Source organism: Xenopus tropicalis, chromosome 9 (genome assembly GCF_000004195.4).
Source record: "Xenopus tropicalis strain Nigerian chromosome 9, UCB_Xtro_10.0, whole genome shotgun sequence".
NCBI classification, from domain to species: domain Eukaryota; kingdom Metazoa; phylum Chordata; class Amphibia; order Anura; family Pipidae; genus Xenopus; species Xenopus tropicalis.
In genome coordinates, this window is record NC_030685.2 from 22,284,176 (window position 1) to 22,306,212 (window position 22,037).

Below are 22,037 nucleotides of genomic sequence, written 5' to 3' on the forward strand. Positions count from 1 at the left end.
AACCCCTGCATTGGGCACAAAAAAGAATATTACAGGTATGGGACCTATTATCCAGAATGTGTGGGACCTTGGGTTCCCCCGTATAAGAGATCTTTCCCTAATTTGGATCTCCGCACCTTAATTTTGCTAAAAAAAAATTTAATCATTACGTAAACCCAATAGGGTTGTTATCCAGAATGTGTGGGACCTTGGGTTCCCCCGTATAAGAGATCTTTCCCTAATTTGGATCTCCGTACCTTAATTTAAAAAAAAAAAAATTAATTAAAAAACTATTTAATCATTAAGTAAATAGGGTTGTTTCGTCTTTAATAAGGATTAATTATATTTTAGTTGGGATCAAGAACAAAGAAAAAGAAAATCATTTGTAAAATTTTGAATTATTTAATTATAACAGAGTCTAAGGGAGATGGCCTTCCTGTATTTTGGAGCTCTCTGGATAATGGGTTTCCGTATAATGGATCCCATACCCGTATTCACTATTGTACAAAGTAATAAATATACATTTCTATTTCTACTGCATTTGTGCTTTGGTCATAAAAGAAAAATTTTAACAGACCATGTTGAGACTTTGGGGCATTTTTAGCAAAATTTGGATTTGTGGGGTTTTTAGAGGTTTTTTTAAACCTTGACTAGAGACCGAATACAAATAAGGACACAAATTAGAATACCTTGTTATCGCAAGAATTACCAGTGAAAGTAAATAAATATTTTACAATTGGCAGCTCCCATTGATTTCTACATAACCTCGCTAGATTTAAGATAGCGCTGTATTCAGTTATAGTTTTTTTTTATTGTTTTTACACTAAAATTTGTGTTTTAGAGTAATAATCTAAATGCACAAATTTTAGTGCTAAAAAGTTTGATTAAGGGAAACGAAAACATATGAAGGTTGTTAAATCTGCCATATAACGTATTGTTATACTGAGAAAAATCCTGTGTTTTGAGATGTTTTGGGGTTAGCACATGGGCTCCCCCAATGCCACCCCCTCAGCCCCCGCCTGTACTTACCTTTACAGTGCCGGAGGAGGTCATGGGGGGCTGCATTGCCAATGGTGCTCTGTGCACTAGCAGAGCCGAAATTCAGCTCTAAAAGTTACCAGGGGTGGCTATTTACCGCCCCTGGTAACTCTGGGGGTGCTGCCGCCTGAGGCGAGTTTCACAATTCACCTCATGGTACCAGCACCCCTGTATTAGCAACAGAACAAAGGACCTTACAATTTACCAGTAGGGTTTGTATCCATTTATACAGATATAAATAGCCCTAAATACAAAAGCAAAATCTTATTTTATAGGCAGTATGCTGTAATGCTTTGCTGCAATACTACATGTAAAGAGACATATAAAGGAATAAAGGAAACACCATAACCACTAGGGGTGCTGCTATTAACTCAGCAGAGGCAAGCAATATGGCGGCTCATACTCATATGTACACATGACATATACAGAGAAGGAATGTTCCGTGCACGCAAACAGCTCCTAAAGCCAACGACTCCATCATAATTATAACAGGAAGGAATGTGAGACCATTCCTTGCATTTTGTTGCCATGGTGCTAACGAAGGTTGACATATACTGGAACTCATTTATGCCAAGAAGACAAAAGCTGATGTTATAAGATCATTAGGGTAAACACACACTGGTGCAACGTATCGAAGGAAAACCAGCGCTTCAATAATGCCCATGCAAAGTGCCAACAAAGCTGCCATGCTGCGTGGGTCTGCCCACAAGGCGGCAATAAAGGCAGACAAAAATATATATATATATATAAATATAGATATACACCATTCTATAGACAATTCATACAAGAGTACAGAGATGAAACCCCCACAGGCATGAAGAACATACAAACACTCTAATGCTATGGTCCAGGTTGCAAATAAAACCGGAACACCAGAGATGAAAGCTTCCATAGCTTATCACTAAGCCACTGTTATACCCAGTCATTGACCTCCCCTTCCCATACAACTATGTGGGTCATTAGCTGATGGTACTTTCAGTTCTGCTAGATGTAATACAAGTTTACAGGCTGTTGGACATGGGCTCCACCTAGAGCCAAGGCCTCACCCAAGGGTGATCCCTTAAGTTGAAATTAAAGTGCCCAGCCATCTCTTCTATGATAAGGACAATCTAATTTGTAACTATATGTTTTGGCCCTAAAAATTAAACATATAGTTCAGGAAAACCCAAAAAATAGATTTTCACGGTTCCCGATATATTATTATATTATACAAAACTTATTATTATATTATTATACATATTATTGCTATGCAAGTAGACTATAGAATTGTGGCACAGCTTATTGTTGGGTAGGAAATAAAATTATTAAGCCCAGAGGCCAAGGGATCCCATGGGAAAAACAAGAGAATCTACTGTGCCAATTACAAGAAAGTTAGCAAGCCGTGTCCTGTAGTAAAGCAGAAGGAAAGCAAGAAAAATACTAGGACATTCAGGTAGGACGTAAGTAGGACATGCGGGTACAGGGAAGGTTATGCTACTACTCTATGGTTCTCTGCAGAGATCTCACCTTGAATATTTCGCTCATTCGTGGAGGTACTATCTACAAAAAGACATTAAAGGGATTCTGTCATGATTTTTATGGTGTAGTTTTCATTACTAAATGGCACTGTGTACATTGCAAATAATTCATTCTATGATTTAAAATGTTATTTTTTTGAACCAACAAATGCATTTTTTTAGCTGTAATATTGGTGTGTAGGCACCATCTCAGTGCATTGTGCCTGAGTCTGAGCTTTCAGAAGGAGCCAGCACTACACAATGCAATTGCTTTCAGATAAGCTATTGTTTCTCCTCCTTAACTGGAGGAATCATGGATAGACTTGGGTTATTTATTATTGAGTGCTATTCTCATATCTACTACTAGGTGGGGAAATTTTTAGCAATGTAGGTGTGAGGGAGCTGTTACTTTGTTACCTGCCTATTGTTCTGCTGCTGGGCTGCTTGGGTGGGAAAGGGAGGGGGGTGACATTGTTTCAAGTTGCAGCACAGCAGTAAAGAGTGACTGAAGTGAATCAGAGCACAAGTCACATGGCTGAGGGCACCTGGGAAACTAAGAATATATCTAGCCCCATTTCAGTGCAGAATTCTGCTGGAAAAGTGCTATTAATGGATGCATTTTGTGAAAAACTTGTTTTCCTGTGACAGAATCCCTTTAATAACAGCTGTTGTTCAGAGAAGGACCACTAACATTGTGCTTGATGTAAATATCTAAAAATACATATACAAATATCCAAGCAGAGAAGGCAGAGTGTGATGGAATTCTCTCTTTTCTCTGTTGAGATGTTCAGAGACAGTGACTGAATATAACTACTTACAAACTGTCTCCTGAGCTTATTCTTCACTCGTAGCCCTTGAGGATCAGGTGGATGCAGTGGATAATGACAGGAACTAAGGTGGTTGTCCACGGAAAAGCTCTTCCGCATGTGGAAGGGTTGCTGGAGTCGAGGCTCCTCTGGGGAGGACATAAGCCTTGGCGCCAAAGGACCAGCATTCATAAGAGAGTCTCCTGAGCGCCATGAGTCCACTGTAGGAAGAAAAATGGAGGAGACATGGTTACTATTAGACAGTGCTCCACTGATCAGTGCACATCCTGCTGTTCCTGTAATTGGAAAGCCTTATAGTTTATCAAGCAGATCAAGATGGAATTAAATGAGTTGTCCTAAAAAATGAAATATAAGAACCTTTTTGGACCCTCTAGTCAAGTATTTAAAATGATATTCTTCATTGCCTGAGCCTTCAGGATACAGTACATTACTCAGACCAGCTAAAACAATGGCTGATCTGTGATGCTGAACAGGGCTCAAGTACAGTGTGCAAAGTGCAGATTGAGAAGCCTTTTGCCATTTTTTTACCCACAATGCAATCAAATTTGTCAAATCCCAAGACAGATTGGAACTGCTTAATTCATAATGATTTTTAATAAATCAGACCCTACAAATACATAGATTAAAATTGCACTGGGCCACACCAAATTTCAATGCAAGTGAGATCAATTCAAGCATAAGTCCAGACTGCAAGAAAACACTTTTGGCACATTATGGAGCCTGTTTTTGTTGTAATCATTTGAGCTGAATCAACCTGAGAAAGGGAAATTAAATGGGCCTGTAATTCATCATGAATTAATAATTGCACATGACCTGCTTGAATCTTATGCAATGGTTTTTGTTACAAAATAAAACTTTTATTCTAATACATGCACTGAACACTGGCACACACTATAATATACCGAGCATTTATGCCACTGGTTGATGAGTTGGTGAACACTATTACCTAAAAGGGTAACTGACAGATGAAATTTGCTGAAGTGACTGATATCGATTGTACCTGAATATGAGTTGGATCGGCAGGCCTCCATTAGGTTGGGGTTCTACAGGATAATAATCCCCCATGATAATATGGTACTGCTTCAGCACCCTCCCCCCACGGGCAGAGTTATAGAAGAGTGGTCCTCTGGCAATACAGATGTTATCCATGGGCACCTATCTTGTATGGGGATTACATGACTCTGTACAAGTTGTGGTCCTTCAACTGTAGGGGGATTTGTAAGATCAGCAGTCCAATAGGATGGACAACCATGATGCATATACTTAAAATATCTAACTATTGATATTCAGTGCAATATACACTTTTTTACTTTTTTTCCTCCAAGAGACCCCATCAATAATGAGTGCCCAAGTTTTTATCTTCTCTTTCCTACCCTAAAACCGGCAAGGAGAATTCTATATTGTTGCAAACTAGTATGCATAAAAGTATATCCAAATAGTAAAGAAAATATCCTCTATTATAAAATATAGGGATATTAGAAGTCTCTGAGGAGTTCCATGATCATTTAAAAGCACGAGGCTGAAAGACCACAGATCTAGCAGATTCTCTAGGTGCCCAGGAGGAAAGTGAGACTCCTTTATAGACACTTTGGATATCTACATGGATCAGGGCCCAGTAAGTTCAAGTCATGCCACCATATATGGCCAGTGGACTAGTGGCTTTTAATGATTTTGCACCAAAGCCAAAGACCCAAAGAGAGTTTAGCTTTAGAGCATGCATGGGGGTGGTTTCAAGGGTAGATCAGGATGACATCCAGGCTAACCTTTGGTTTGAATAGCACTAGAACAAAAGGTGAAGGGACCATATTTACCACCTAGTCAAAGGCATGTATTAATGCATTATGTACAGGCCCCTTTGTGTGCCTACCTCCCACTGTGCTCTCAACAGTTCATCTTACAGCTATTTTTAATACCATGCAGGCACTGACATTTGAACACAGCCTGCAGGTCACCTTTGTTTTTATTTCTTGTATCTTCTTAATTAACTTTCTTGTTAGGCACCTCTCCACTTTGGCATTTAAAAGATCAGTAACCCAGTTTTTATTTGAATTGACACACCAATTGTTTCTACCCCCACAATAAAGGATGGATGGAAGAATATAAATCATTTTACTGTTATTTTGCTTCCTGGTTGCCAAGATCAGTATACCTAGCAACAAGTTGGTGTTTGTGTAATGTTATTCAACTCCCGTTGTCATTTCTCTCAAGCTATTTTACATTTTGCCATTATTTCACTGTTTCGTATGTCCCTACCCCCAGAGCTTTAATCTCCTTTCGCTGTGTGTTCGGATCGCCACTTTCACGGTTCTCTATTCACTCAGACTCCTCTCCGTGCATTGTTCCCCGGCTCTCTTCTTTGTTAGTGTTCCAGCCTCCCTTATCTTCCTGTTCCAAATTTCCACTCTGATTCTTCCTAATCTCTATTCACAAAATACTCTTTCTTTGAAATGTGTCTTCTTAGATGGTTACAGATCTCACCGCTCAGGTTACAAATTACCTCCACTGAGTGTTCCAAATCTCTTTTTTCTGATACAGTTTTGTTTCTCCCCTCCTAGATCATTACGTGTGGTACAATTTCAGAGTGTTCCGAACTGCCCTTCATCCTTTGCGGATGATTACAAATGAACCTTATCACTTCCCGTCTCCCTTCTCGGCGTTCTGAATGCCAAAGTTCCTGCTGTTTACCCCTGAAAGATGAAGTTGTAAACGCAAATCCCCTGTGCCACAATTAAAACAAAGCAACAATCCCAGTTTGTCTTTAGGGAGTCAAATGGAAATCAGATGCATCCCAACAACTCGTTCACTGAGTGCTGGTTTCCTTGAAAGATCAGCTTTATCCAGTTTTATCAAAATTGCAAACAGTTACAAAATGCCACTGACATTTACAAGAAAAGTCACTAGTGTGAGTCTGAGGGCTTGCCCTTGTATTTTAATCTTCCACCTCACTTTAACAGTTTCAAAAAGTGTTCCATGTCTGAAGCTGGGTGTTCAGAGTTGCGTGATGAGGTCACAGAAGAGGTTCTTTGCCTGATTTGGCCACACACGTACCAAATCAGACTAACCAATCATTTGCCCCCTCCCCCTGATCCAAAGCCATTGGGACAGGACTAAAATTACAACCCAACATGGTCAGCATTTTAGCCTGCCATATAGATATCTGCCTGATATTCCACCAGATATCAGTCATGCAGGTCATCAGGAAGGGCCAATACAATGGCCAATAAGCTGCCTTCTAAGTCTGGTGGCAGGGGTTCCCAACCTTTTTTACCCATAAGCCACATTCAAATATAAAAATAGTTGCGGAGAAACACAAACGCACCTGGGGATACCAAATAAGGGCTGTGATTGGGTAGCCCATATTTGGACTGGAAGCCTACAGGGGGTTCTGGCAATACAAATGGTTTTTATGCAACCAAAACTTGCCTCCAAGCCAGAAATTCAAAAATAATTACCTGGTTTGAGGCCACTGGGAGCAACATCCAAGGCGTTGGTGAGCAACACGTTGCTCCTGAGCCACTGGTTGGGGATCACTGTCTCAAGGGGTTTGAGAGAGCAGCTTATATTGGCCCTTGTCTGGTCAGCTTAACTCCTCAGTGGTTTAAATTTCTCTTCTTACCTAGTTCTGTATTTTTACATGATTCCATAGCTCTGTTTTCAAACAAAGGGTTATGTATGTCAAGTCATCAATATGACATACTTCATTTCTCAGAGTGTTCCAAATCCTATGCTCCATACATCTATTTATTTGTTGCATATCTCCCTTTTCTATTAAGAAATGTCTTTGGTTTTCAGTCTCCCCCAGAACAAACTGCCACCAGTGGACATTTGTTGAACAGCTCCTGGCGAACACAACCTTTTATTTAGCCTCTTAAACATGAACGTTCTCTATCTCTATGGTTACAGATTCATGTTGTGCAACAGACAGCCCCATAATCTTCATACATATCAGCATTCTAATACTATGTCTGGGCAAAAAGATAGGTTTGAAAAAAACCTGAAAATTGCATGCATTTTCTTTCATATTTCACATTTTTTTTATACCGTTTCTCTTTTTTAAATTCTCCTTTCTGAAGGGAGAACATGCGGCTTCAACAAAAATGTTTAAAAAGGCAGGGAGCCTTTTGCCATTTGTATAGATATATATAAAATGGCACTTAGAAAATGTTTTTAGATGGTAACATTTGGGCATAAAACAACGACAAACAAACAAAAAAAATAAGTGGTACACCAACATACAAGTTAGTCTTATCATAAAATGAATCTATACTGACACAAAACAAAAGGCCATTTGTATTTTCTTGACTATATATCAAAGGGGTTTTCATTTTTGGCATGATGTAGAGAGTGATATTCTGAGACAGTTTGCAAATGGTTTTCATTTTTTATTATTTGTGGTTTTTGTGTTATTTAGCGTTTTATTCAGAAGCTCTGCAGGTTAGAATTTATAGTATGGTTTCACCCTCTCCACGTTTTCCTTTATAAGGCGACCAACAATTGCCTGTAGAATATGAGTAAGTGCCCCCTATTGGCACAAAAACATCAGGCTTGCCTGTTTTGACCACTATGTAGAACAGATGACTAAATATTACCTTTTGCAGTTTTGAAAGAGTTCATTCTTTCCTATTTTGTATGTTGTTAGATTTTGACTGTTATACAGAAACAACTTCAAAAATACCCCTGAACCCTCTTGGCAGGGAATTTATGGTGTGAGGTATGAGGCAGTACTGGTACTGATGAACGTTCTACATATCTATGCCATAATTTATTCCAGTCTCCATACTCATTTACTTGTTCACCATGAACTGACTTTTTGCCCTATCTGGCCTCCTAAATTGTTGGCCACAATTGGATGAACCAAACTTGGGTACCTAAGGAATCAGTTCAGAACTCATTATATTCTAGTCAGTCATAATGATTAATAATGTTGATAATTTGCACACTGCCTTCCTGGAATCTAAAATTGCTGAAGGTCTACGCACTGTGTTTTGAAGTGCACAGGACTGAGGCTACCCCGGTGAATATAATGCTGTATTTTTTAGGGGTGAGTGGGAGGAAACATAAGGCATTCCCCCCACCACCCCCTACCCTTCCTATCATTCTGATGTGTAAGTACAGTGCAAGTTAACTGCAGTTAAGATTCTTTTAGGAGAAAGGCATAAGGGAAATAAGATTAAAATATTATGGGAGAAAGAGTTGGGAGCACTCTTAAAAGTGAATTATAAAGAATGTTGGGAGCACTCTTACAAGTGAAAATAGGAGAGTTGCGAGCACTCTTAGAAGTGAATTGAGAAAAGAGTTGATAGCACTCTTAAAAGTGAATTATGGTGACAGTTGGGAGCATTATCAAAAGTGAATTATGGAGAGTGGGTCAGGAGCAGTCTTGGAAGTAATTTCGACAGTCAGGAGCACTCTTAAAAGTGTATTATGGAGATAGAGTTGGGAGCATTTTATTGAATTACTGAGAGAGACAAAAGAACACTTGGAAGTGAATTAAGGAAAGAAATGGGAAGTTAATTAAAAAGAAAGTTGGAAGTAATTTTACCACTGAATAAATTATGGAGAGAGTTGGGAGCACTCCTAGAAGTAGATTATGGAAAAAGTTGGAACTATAAGTGAATTAATTAGAGATTTGGGGGAACCCTTAGAAGTAATTTAATCAGAAGCATCTGATCAGAAGCATCCTTAGAAGCGAATTATGGATGGATAGATGAGAAACACTTGGTGATTAGGAGCAAATTACCTTAGACTAGTGTGTTGTCCACCAAACCAGTGCAATGAATTAGTGCTCCTTGCAGGGCCCAGTAACATGGTGGTGCAAACAATGCCAAAAAGTTAGCAAAAACTAGAATGAACCACTCATAAACCACAAAGAAAACATAAAATACAGTAAATGTAAATGTTTTGGGGAATATATACAATTTTGAAAGATATTAAACATATTGTTATGGAAGATGTATTAATCACTGTTTAAAGCTGATACTAAACACATATGAAGTAGTCTGTCTATAGAATTCATTCATTTCTGTGTGCCACAGAGGAGCGCTGGCTAGCAACTTACCAGCAGGGGGCAGTTTGCAGATTACCATAGAGTCTGATGAGCCAGCTGCCGGAAGCCGAGGAACGCTGTCCTGATGCTGTGGGACTCTGGTAAGCACTGGGGACTGGGGAATGCTGGGAAGGGTCAAAGACTTCCCAAGAACAGGTCTCTGCAGCTTCCTATCCAGGGACCTGAAACACATTAAAAAATAGCTAATATCTTAGCATTTGTCATTGTATCACCTACACATATATTGCTGTTATAAAGATGCAGAATATTTGGGGCAATGAAGCTGGTCATACCAGGCTTATCCAACTGAGAGCACAGCAGCTGTGCACAGATGTAGATGGGTAAGTCTCACTTATCTAATGAATGCTCTTTCATGATATAACTAGGCAACCCCCTTTTTTTACTAGTAGGGTGATGGCTCCATACATGTACCAGTGGTGGCCATAAATGCAACCTGGCTTTTGCTTTTGGGTGACCACCTATCTTGCAATCAACCCCAGAGTGATGTTTATTCTAGGGCCTGACAATCCATAGATTACTCCATCAGCAATGGATAAAATGCATGACTTGGTTGACACAATTGTGGCCAGACTTGCAGATTCAGATAGAGTACATTTTTATTTTACTTGCAAGTACAGCTACACACTTTTCCTCTCTAAAATTAATGGTGCAAGTCAGTTGCATCCATGGACAGAAAGTGCTAAGTTACTGATCCCCTCCCAGTGGCCTTAAGACTTCTAAAGTAGGTGCTTATGTTTGAATTGCTGGCTTGTAGGCAAGTTTTGGTTGCATAAAAACCAGTGGTACTGCCAAACAGAGTCTCCTGTAGACTGCCAATCCACACAGAGCAAATCACAGGACAAATTTGGCACCCCCAGGAACTTTTTGCATGCTTGTGTTGCTCTCCAACTTTTTTTTATATTTGAATATGGCTCATGGGTAAAAAAAGGTTGGGGATCCCTGAGCTAAGGGAAACCTGGAATCACCATTAACTAATTGCCATTTATTAATGAATCAATTATGTACTGTTCATCACTCACTAAATATTCATAAAGAATTATAATTCACATTGCCTGAATGATGTTCATGAAGTTATCCACAGACCCATTGTTTCTAAGTGTATCTTGGCCACCAACTGCTGTGCCCTGACATGCCCTGTAATATCCCTGGCCATCCCTCTGACCAAATGCCCAACACTGCCTGCTTCTGTAGTAATTTGGGTGCCTTTTATGCCTTTGCAATGGTTTAAATCAAATTTGGGTGCATATAACAGGGAGCAGGTAATTGGGCTATTACTGTGAGCAAACTGATAAGGAGGTAGGGCAAAATCGGGTAACCCCCAAAGAATCTGTGTGACAAAAATATTATTATATAGGCCTACAGTCAGGGCTAGTGATGAGCTAATCTGTCCTGTTTTGCTTCGCCAATAAATTCGTGAATCTGTCAAAAGATTCGCGAAACGGTGAAAAATTCACGAAACAACGAAAATGTTGCACGGAAAAAAAAATTGTCGCCCGCGACTATTCTTTTGACGCACGACTATTCTTTTGATGCCTGCGACTATTCTTGCAACAATTTGGACGTGCGACTATTCTTTTGATGCCTGCGACTATTCTTGCGACAATTTGGACACGCGACTATTCTTTTGATGCCTGCGACTATTCTTGCCTTGCGACTATTCTTGCAACAATTTGGATGTGCGACTATTCTTTTGATGCCTGTGACTATTCTTGCGACTATTCTTGCGACAATTTGGACGTGCAACTATTCTTTTGATGCCTGCGACTATTCTTGCGACAATTTGGACACGCGACTATTCTTTTGATGCCTGCGACTATTCTTGCAACAATTTGGACGTGCGACTATTCTTTTGACGCCCGCGACTATTCTTCCGACAATTTTTGGACGCATGGCGAATTTTCATGCCTGGCGAATCCATGCCTGGCGAAACATTTCGCCCATCACTAGTCAGGGCCAGAGGGCCATTGTAAAGCTGAGATAAAATGGCTCATTTAAGAAGAGTTATTACGAGGCATTTGGGAACCCTGTTGATTCCACTTTCCGGAAGTCACAAGAAGCTCCAGGGCTGTATAGCGCAAAATAAAACTAAACAGATTTTGCCTACACTCACATGACCAAATTTCACTAATCCTCCCTTTCAACTGGCTGACGACAAGATGTGCAATTCCTAACAGTTGCAGGACTGCTCCACTCGGGTGAAAATCTAAATCTGCTGAATATAGTTCCTCGCCAAAAGAAATTCTCTATGATAAGCATCTGTAGGATATATAACTTTTTATATCTTATCCTGCAGCAATAAAAAGATGTTTGTAAGTAATAGGAAATTGTGGTACAATTTAGATTTCTTGCTCGTGGAAAAATGTTGAGAATTGAGTAAATCAGCCCCTTACATAGCCAAAAAATATATCTGTACATCCACGTTTCCTTTCAGTCCTGGCTGACTTACTCCAGTTGCTCATTTCTGCTGTACCTGTGTCCTACATAACAAGGGCCAGTGCAGCCCAAAGTTCCGGGTCATTGAATGTTAATTGAACAATCTGGTTTGACAAGCACTTCAGTTTAAGGAGGAACGGTATCTACAGCCGACAGTTATATCTCGCAATCCTGGCATCCTTCTGCTAAAATTAGAACCGATCCGTGGAATAAACATCAAGGTTCCACCAGGTAAGATGAGCAGATGGCAATTCATTGCCGCGGCACAGTGGCTCATTAAAAAGTGACACATTAATATTAAACAGGTTGCGGGGTTTGCAGTTTTCTATACACTAAACTCTGAAGAAGTAAACACATTTAGAGGCAGGCACTCTAACCCATGTAGGAAGCTAAAGCTAGAGGAAATCATGTTCATACACTAAGATACCTGCATGATGTACTGTGCTGAGTGGTGGCCAACAAACAAAACAGCAATATTTTAAAATTTAACCCCAGGACTCATTTCTCCTACATTACTATTTCAGTACGCTCCTGAACTGATTGCTATAGCAGCTCCACAGATAGCATGTTAATAGGATCTCAAGATCTCATTAACCTCAGCTACCTAGAACCTCTGTGCTGGGTGCAGGGCTAACCACTCAGTTGCACAGTCTGTGGTTGCATAGATACGGAGGCAGTCTGTAGCATAGTATGCTCCTGAACTAATTGCAATAGCAACTCCAAAAGCAGCATGGGTGCCATTGGCTCCTCCTCATTTGACTGAATCCAAGTAGCCCAGGAGGCATCTCCAAGACACTTCCTGGGGTCATAGCATTCTGCAAAGCAGGCAAGAAGAAAATGGCCTACATTTATTGACGTAGACATGATCCCCAGAGGTACCGTTCTGGACGATCAGAACCAAATTAAAAGAACCAAGCTGTAGAGCTCTTCCAGTTGCCATCTGTGCAGGATGCTTCTGCCAAAAGTTATCCCAGATGTGCTAGTGGGCCCTGGGTAAATGTCCATTTTACCCATTTATCAAAATGGCCCTGACTGATGGCACTGTAACCAGACCAGTGCTATCCAAGTTCTCTGGTACCAAGGGCTGGAATTTTTCTGGCCTACGTTATGGAAGGCCAATAACGGAAGCCAGTTTTGACCACTCCCCTTTTTAAACCACACCCATGTTATCACAAGACTTTTTACGACCATACTCACATGGTGGTAGCACAGCACAAAAAACAAATGGTTGGTGTTCACTGCAGGGATATCACCCATCACTCATATGTGAAAGAAGGTTATTATGTCATATATATCCTCCTACCCCAGCTCAAAATGAAACACCTTAGAGACAACTATTTCTAAATGCTAACAAATTTCCAGAACAAACCCTGGCCAAGTTCAACTCCCACAGGCAGCATAGGGCAGGCAGAGTATGGCACATACAGGCAACAAAGGGCAGGCAAAGTATGGCAGACACAGGCAGCATAGGGCAGACAGAGTATGGCACACAGGCAGCATAGGGCAGGCAGAGTATGGCACACAGGCAGCATAGGGCAGACAGATTATGGCACACACAGACAGCATAGGGCAGGCAAAGTATGGCACACATAGGCAGCATAGGGCAGGCAGAGTATGGCACACAGGCAGCATAGGGCAGGCAGAGTATGACACACACAGGCAGCATAGGGCAGGCAGAGTATGACACACACAGGCAGCATAGGGCAGGCAGAGTATGGCACACACAGGCAGCATAGGGCAGGCAGAGTATGGCACACAGGCAGCATAGGGCAGGCAGAGTACGGCACATAAAGGCTGCATAGGGCAGGCAGAGTATGGCACACACAGGCAGCATAGGACAGGCAGAGTATGGCACACACAGGCAGCATAGGGCAGGCAGAGTATGGCACACAAGCAGCATAGGACAGGCACAGTATGGCACACAGGCAGCATAGGACAGGCACAGTATGGCACACAGGCAGCATAGGACAGGCACAGTATGGCACACAGGCAGCATAGGACTAGGACAGGCAGAGTATGGCACAAACAGGCAGCATAGGGCAGGCAGAGTATGACACACAGGCAGCATAGGGCAGGCAGAGTATGGCACACACAGGCAGCATAGGGTTGGCAGAGTATGACACACAGGCAGCATAGGGCAGGCTGAATATGGCACACACAGGCAGCATAGGGCAGGCAGAGTATGACACACACACAGGCAGCATAGAGCAGGAAGAGTATGGCACACACAGGCAGCACAGGTCAGGCAAAGTATGGCACACAGGCAGCATAGGGCAGGCAGAGTATGGCACACACAGGCAGCATAGGACAGACAGAGTATGGCACACACACATGCAGCATAGGGCAGGCAGAGTATGGCACACACAGGCAGCATAGGGCAGGCAGAGTATGGCATACACAGGTAGCATAGGGCAGGCAGAATATGGCACACACAGGCAGTATAGGGCAGACAGAGTATGGCACACAGGCAGCATAGGGCAGGAAGAGTATGGCATACACAGGCAGTATAGGGCAGGCAGAGTATGGCACACACCGGCAGCATAGGGCAGGCAGAATATGGCACACACAGGCAGCACAGGTCAGGCAAAGTATGGCACACAGGCAGCATAGGGCAGGCAGAGTATGGCACACACAGGCAGCATAGGACAGACAGAGTATGGCACACACACATGCAGCATAGGGCAGGCAGAGTATGGCACACACAGGCAGCATAGGGCAGGCAGAGTATGGCATACACAGGCAGCATAGGGCAGGCAGAATATGGCACACAGGCAGCATAGGGCAGGCAGAGTATGGCACACACAGGCAGTATAGGGCAGGCAGAGTATGGCACACACCGGCAGCATAGAGCAGGAAGAGTATGGCACACACCGGCAGCATAGAGCAGGAAAAGTATGGCACACACAGGCAGCATAGGGCAGGCAGAGTATGGCACACACATGCAGCATAGGGCAGGCAGAATATGGCACACACAGGCAGTATAGGGCAGACAGAGTATGGCACACAGGCAGCATAGGGCAGGCAGAATATGGCACACACAGGCAGTATAGGGCAGGCAGAGTATGACACACACCGGCAGCATAGGGCAGGAAGAGTATGGCACACACAGGCAGCACAGGGCAGGCAGTGTAGGGAAGGAGACAGGGAAACCTATCATGACTACTCAAGTAACTGATCAAGACTACGTACAGTGAAACAATGCCAGCACTGCTCCTACAGTCTGTCTGAGGTCTAAACAGGTGAACAATGTGGAAGCCTTCAGTTCATACAGGTGTAAACAATGCAGAGTCATACAGATGTCAACAACGCAGGGACTTAAATGTGTAAACAATGTAGGGTCTTAGAGGTATGAACAAAACAGGGGTTTACAGCCTGAATCTGAGGTTTAAACCATGCAGGGGGCCAGTTAATCTCAGTACTGATATAATTTAAAGCTTACACAAAGGTAAGCAACCATGGCAGAAATATGAAGTCCTATCAAACCAGGGCATATGGGATTCTCCACAAACTTGTATGATACAATGGTTTCAATATAATTTAGTTATATTTTAGATAACTGGTTCATCACATGGAATGGATCAGGCCAAACTTTCCTTTACCCCAAACGAGTAGTGCTTTTTATACCTGGACTGTGTAATGGTACAACAATAGCTCCCACTCCTTCTGCCAGTGCTGCGTCCAGGCCGAATGTCCTCCCGTGACTTCCTCAAGCTGAAGTACTCGGTCAGCTTCCCAAACGAGGACATGCTCCCACCACTGCGTGTTATGTCTCAGAAAGCCTACCCTCTCCCAGCTCCACTGGGGCAGGTTGGATGTCAGCACTCCCAGCATCCCCTGAGGGCAAGTCACCAAGGATTCTTCCTGTCAACGACCCATGTCTCTTGATCTCTGATTTAAAAAGAGGACACCCCATTCTGAAGTTTCGGTTAAAGAGGAAACTGTTAAATATGTGGGTGCCATATAAATAAAGTTCAATGATAACAGGTCAAGTGGCTCTTTTCAAATAGATTCATAATTTATATATTGTCTTCTCCTACCTGCCCTTGTGATACTACCACCACTAGTAGTCAGCCTTATGTACCCTGTGTCTTTATATACATAGGTGACATGTGATGATCTTCAGAAGTACTGCATGTCCCAAGGCCAGTGCCTCACCACCAAGCTATGGTTGTCCTATGTGTCTCTCCATTACTCAATACATACATTTCTAAAGTTGCTCATACACAAGCCATCTTATCTTTGGCCTATCAACTGGGCTGATGCGATTGTTTAGCTTTCAGTGGCCCAACCAATATCTCAATAAATGGGTATTAATCAAAAAAGTAAATGTTTTGGACCCTATACATGGGCCAGCAACCTGTCAACGTTGTCAAGGCTCACCAAATGCATGGACATCTTAGGTCTACTGACATCAAAAGAGGTCCATGGTAGGAAAGAATAGAAGCATTAATAATAAGTCTTATTGTTAAAGTTAATACACCCAGGCATAATATAATAAAATGCTTAGTACCAATACCACATAAATACACCTAGGTGTCAATAGAACACCATTTTGGTGGGCTGCTTCCATGCAATACTAGACAGCACCTACACAGATCTTAATAACATATTAAATGAAATAGGCTTCTTTAACAGTATAAGAGAAAGGCAAATTAAAACATCTCGGCATAAGACAGTTCACTAATAAGTCTCTGTGAAGTTAGCAGGGAGACCAAACGAGAGTAAGCAGAAACGGTTGCCATGTGAACACTCCGCCGCAGGCTTCGGCCTTCGTAAAAACATCTAGAAGATAAACTGCTAAATATTAGCTTGTGTGCGTGTGTTCCTGGATATATATTTATTTATACTTATCTTTATAAATACATATATGTATCGGTCACTTCCTAACTATGGGACAGTAAGAAGAATGTTTACATAAAGTGCAAATATGGGACTGCATACACAAGCACTCAGCAGTCAGAAGTAGCAGTGCATGTCCATTAACACTTGAAGGTGTTAATAATATGATGTTGGGAAAGAGCAGTGAGAAGTGATGTGAGAGGGAGATGCAGCTTGGACTTTTTATGGAATGTGTTCCTACACATGGCATTCCCTCACTAGCCTCTGCCTTACATACCTGCATTAGGGCACAGTACCCAGGCACCTGGCTGTGTTCATTAGGGTTGCCAGCCATCCAAATGCTGTTATATTGGTTACAGACATTTAAGGGTCACTTTGCCAGCCAGGTGGCAGCTCTACATATCATTGCATCTAACATACAGGTAGCTGGACACCTAGATGTCACCTATGTATATAAAGCCACCAGGGCACAAGCTCTTCACTTCTTTCAAATATAAAGATTGGGCAGTTCTTTCAAATACCCATGCATCTAGGCACCAACCTTACTCTGCCTCCTCAAACATAGACATACGAGCACCTACCTCTAAATTCATAATACACAGATATAAGGGTTCATACACCTCCCCTCCTCATAATATACAAAGATAACCACTTCTTACCTGTACAAAGACATAAAGGCACTTTATTCTCTCATCCTAGTATACAGACATCAAGATCTCTGCCTCTTTCCTCCCCCTAATAAAAAGACATGAATGTACCTACCTTTTCCCCTACCTACTACAAAGATGGTAGGTTTCCTACCTCTCCTTTCCTTTATGCCCACTTCTTACTAAATTCTAATACAAAGACATCAAGACACCTCTGACATTCCTCATAATACACAGATGTCAAATAACCTCTTTTTCACTTCCTTATACATCATCATATCAAGGCATATACCTCTATTTTCTTACCAACAGACATTAAAGAACCTACCTTCCCCCCTTCCAATACTCAGGCTTCAGGGCTCCTTCCTCCCACCACATACCAATATGCAGACAGTTTAGTACCTACCTTCCCAGGTATCAGAGAACTAACCTCTCTGTTCTTCCTAATACACAGACATTAGTTCACCTACCTCTCCCCTCCTACTAACACACAGACAAGAGGGCACTTATCTCTCCTCTCTCCTAATACTCTGTCTCTCATAATATTCAATATTATTGTCACGCTTAATCCCTCTTCAGTACACAGACATCAGAAGCTCACCTTTCCTACAATACAAGACATTTCCCTTGGGCACACCAATAACCCATATGAAGTCTCCATCACCCTCACAGAATTTTCGCCAATACTTCTCAGCAGGCACAAACCACATCAAGTCCCAGGAACTGCCCGTCTCACATTGGTCACTTCAGCTGGGATTCACCATGTTTCCTGGTCTCTGCCACCACAAAGTGGGAGCACACCGACTGTAAGTGCACCAAATATGATGTCAGCTCCCTAAAATATCTGCAGACATATCTGGCGTACCCTGGAGTCTGTGACTGATCTTTTCAAGTAGAAAGGCAAGACACCAAGGTCGGTGGCATTATCATTCCCGACTATGTTGCTGGGTGAGAAACTCTTCTGAGGGACGGTGAAGGTGGGATAAGGTAGAAGAGCAACGTTCTGCCCTTCATTATCACTACAAGCATTTCTGCAGTTATTCTATTACTAAGTGATTGATAAACTCTGCCGGTGGTTCTGTAACCTTACGGTTATGGACCATGGAAAGAGCCGACCTATAGACATGCTATAACAAACGCCTGCATAGTCAGGGGTGGTGGCAGGAGCTCTACCTGTGTGAGAAATTTGTGCAGAAGGGTCTCCAGACTCCGCACTCCCCCCATTATACACACTCCAGCATCCAGTGCAACCCCCTCCCACTATGTGTCTCTCAGCACCTACTAAGGTTTACTCAAAAGGATACCACAAGAAGCACCAGCATGGTTCCCCGCAATGTGATGCCACCAGCCGTTCCCTCCTCTGTCTCTCTCGCTCTGCCTGATGCTCCCAGGAATGTTTAATGAGAGGAACGCTTGTGGATCACCTCTCTGTCAGTCACAGAGAGTAAGGTTCCCCCTTCCTTCATAGACAATCTTCGCCTTTTCGCTCCCGTCTCTCTCTCTGCCTCTCTCTCTCCATCGTTGCCCCTCCTTCCCTTTTCAAATCCTTTCCCCTGCTCCCCCCATTCTCCTTTTTTTTTTCTTCCCCTTCACTGATCTTTTAAATTCCACTATCACCCTGATACACCGATGGACTTTGATGTTAAAGATAATTATCATAACACAACTAACAACCTCTCAATATCGATCTCCAGCCGCAGAGAAGCTCCTTTTGTTTTTTCCCATTTCTGCAGTAAAACTTAACTCCGTCACTGCTGTCCGAGCCCCTGCCGAGAATGGCTGTGTGCCACTTTGGCCCAATCACATTAACCCTTGAGCTGCATGCCAAGGAAGAGGTGCCAGGGTGGCTTTTAAACAGACCTTTTAACTTTCAAACCATGTTCCCCCCATAAGGTGCTGCAGAAGTTCTAGTCTAACAGCAGAAACTTTAATGGATATCAATGGAAATTGGCCCTATTAAAGGCAAAGTATACTAGAAAAGCAAGTTGAACCCAGCTTGTTTAGCAATATGATTTGCCTTTGACGGTGTACAGGTATGGAGCCCGTTATCCAGAATGCTCGGGACCTGGGGTTTTCCGGATAAGGGATCTTTCTGTAATTTGGATCTCCATAACTTAAGTCTGTTAAAAATCATTTAAGAATTGAATAAACCCAATTGGATTGTTTTGCCTCCAATAAGGATGAATAATATCTTAGTTGGGATCAAGTACAGGTACTGTTTTATTATTACAGAGAAAAGGGAATCATTTAACCATGAAATAAACCCAATAGGGCTGTTCTGCCCCCAATAAGGGGTAATTATATCTTAGTTGGGATCAAGTACAGGTACTGTTTTATTATTACAGAGAAAAGGGAATCATTTAACCATGAAATAAACCTAATAGGGCTGTTCTGCCCCCAATAAGGGGTAATTATATCTTAGTTGGGATCAAGTACAGGTACTGTTTTATTATTACAGAGAAAAGGGAATCATTTAACCATGAAATAAACCTAATAGGGCTGTTCTGCCCCCAATAAGGGGTAATTATATCTTAGTTGGGATCAAGTACAGGTACTGTTTTATTATTACAGAGAAAAGGGAATCATTTAACCATGAAATAAACCCAATAGGGCTGTTCTGCCCCCAATAAGGGGTAATTATATCTTAGTTGGGATCAAGTACAGGTACTGTTTTATTATTACAGAGAAAAAGGAAGTAATTTTTAAAAATTAGAATTATTTGCTTATAATGAAGTCTATGGGAGATGGCCTTCCCGTAATTTGGATCTTTCTGGATAATGGGTTTCTGGATAAGGGATCCTATACCTGTACTTGATTTGGTCACTAAGACTCTGCACTGCTCAGTAGAGCAAATGGGCAGATACGGTAATTGGTCGAGGCTTTCAGTTGGTTTAAAGAGGTTGTTCACCTTTAAATTAACTTTTAGTATGTTAGAGAGAGTGCTGTTCTGAAATAATTTATAACTGTTATTCATTTTTTACTATTTGTTTTTTTAAATTATTTAGGTTTATGTTCAGCAAGTCTCTAATTACATGGTTGCTAGGGTCAAAATTATCATAGCAACCAATCAGTAGTTTGAATGAGAAAGTGGAATTTGAATAGGAGTGAGTCTGAATAGAAAGATAAGTAATAAAAAATAAAACATAACAATGAAATTGCCTCAAAGAGCAATAGTTTTTTTTGGCTTCAGGGGCAGTGACCCCCTTTTGAATACTGGAAGGAGTCATAAGAGAAAAGCAAATAATTCAAAATTACAAAAAACAGTTGAGAAGTTGCCAAGAACTGGCTATTCTATTACATACTAAAAAATAGCTTAAAGGTGAACCATTTGGACTATTGTGGGGAAGTCCAGCTGTAGTTACCCACAACAACAAATGAGCATTTATTGTTCTGCTTCTTTTAGAATAGAGGTTATTGGTTGCTCTGGGTTACTAGACCACAAGCACACTCTTTACACCTCATGCTTCTATTTATATTATATTAAGAAAGTCTGGATACTGTGTGCTAAGTGGCATCTGGCAAGATGGCATCTCTAACATTCCGTGTCTGCATATTTACCTGGATATTGCTAAAAGACTAGGCCACTAGAGGGTGCTGTTTTTTGGATCCTATGAAGAATGTCTAAATTGTTGCAAGAAGCATGGCAAGCAGCAATACGCATTCATTAAAATTTCTAGCAAGTGCAGTGCCATGTTTTCTGCACTTTGAGCCCTTCCCAAAACAGCATCTGCAGCGCTAACTGTCTTATTGTACAGCGCTGCGGAATATGTTGGCGCTGTATAAATAAATGTTAATAATAATAATAATAATAATAATAACTGTAACAGGAATTAGGAAGACCCTGATGAAAGTGATTTTAAAATAAACACTATTTATTATAGTGTGTAAGCCAGGGATCCCCAACCAGTGGCTCGTGAGTAACATGTTGCTCTCCAACTCCTTGGATGTTGCTCCCAGTGGTCTCAAAGCAGGGGCTTATTTTTGAATTTCTGGCTTTTGGGCAAGTTTTGGTTGCATAAAAACCAGGTGTACTGCCAAACAGAGCCTTCTATAGGCTGCCAGTCCATACAGGAGCTACCAAATAGCCAATAACAGTCCTTATTTGGTACCCCAGGAACATGGTTTATGGTTGTGTTGCTCCCCAAGTCTTTTTATATATTTATGTTGCTCACAGGTAAAAAAAGGTTGGGGATCACTGGTGTAAGCCATCATTGGTGTTGTTGCCCATGGCAACCAATCAAATCTTTGCTTTTATTTTCTAACAATTTTCAATTGCTCATTGGTTGCTATGGAAACATCACCAGTGATGTTGGCTTACCCACGGTAATAAATATGCCCCTAAGGCGTGCTTTTGGGGTGTAAAGTTAACAGACCCTTTTAAGAAGAACACCACAACAGGATATTGTTCTAATAATTATTAAAGGAAAAGTTGATCTTTAAATAGACATTTAGCATACTGAAGCAAGTGTACTTTTTTTGCACATTTTTGATATTTGATATTTGTTTTTATATTCTGCCCCCCCCCCCCCCCCCCCAAATGCTTGACATAGTCAGGTGACTCCAGGGACCGAAAAATGCTCCATTATTACTGATCAGACCCACCCCTGTTCATCCTTCACTTCAACATGCAAACAAATGCCTGGTCACTAGGGTGAGGGAGTTCACATCCCAAACTGGAGCTTTGCAGAACAAAAAGAATCATGAAAACAGC

At 41.6% G+C, this 22,037-nt stretch overlaps 1 protein-coding gene across 3 annotated transcripts in view; it reads right to left on the bottom strand.

Moving 5' to 3' along the window:
• Nucleotides 1–22,037, bottom strand: part of ankfn1l (ankyrin repeat and fibronectin type III domain containing 1 like) — a 202,525-nt gene that overhangs the window by 149,334 nt on the left and 31,154 nt on the right. For 2 of the 3 annotated variants that reach the window (XM_031893333.1, XM_018097586.2), the window contains exons 1-4: nucleotides 18,631–18,827; nucleotides 15,465–15,754; nucleotides 9,399–9,568; nucleotides 3,332–3,540 (exon numbers count right to left, since the gene is read on the bottom strand). In XM_031893333.1, coding sequence (XP_031749193.1) covers nucleotides 3,332–3,540; nucleotides 9,399–9,568; nucleotides 15,465–15,586 — 501 coding nt within the window. In that variant the 5' untranslated portion in view covers nucleotides 15,587–15,754; nucleotides 18,631–18,827. Of the gene's footprint in view, nucleotides 1–3,331; nucleotides 3,541–9,398; nucleotides 9,569–15,464; nucleotides 15,755–18,630; nucleotides 18,828–22,037 lie in introns of those variants that run through there. The other variant, XM_031893332.1, reaches the window with a different exon arrangement.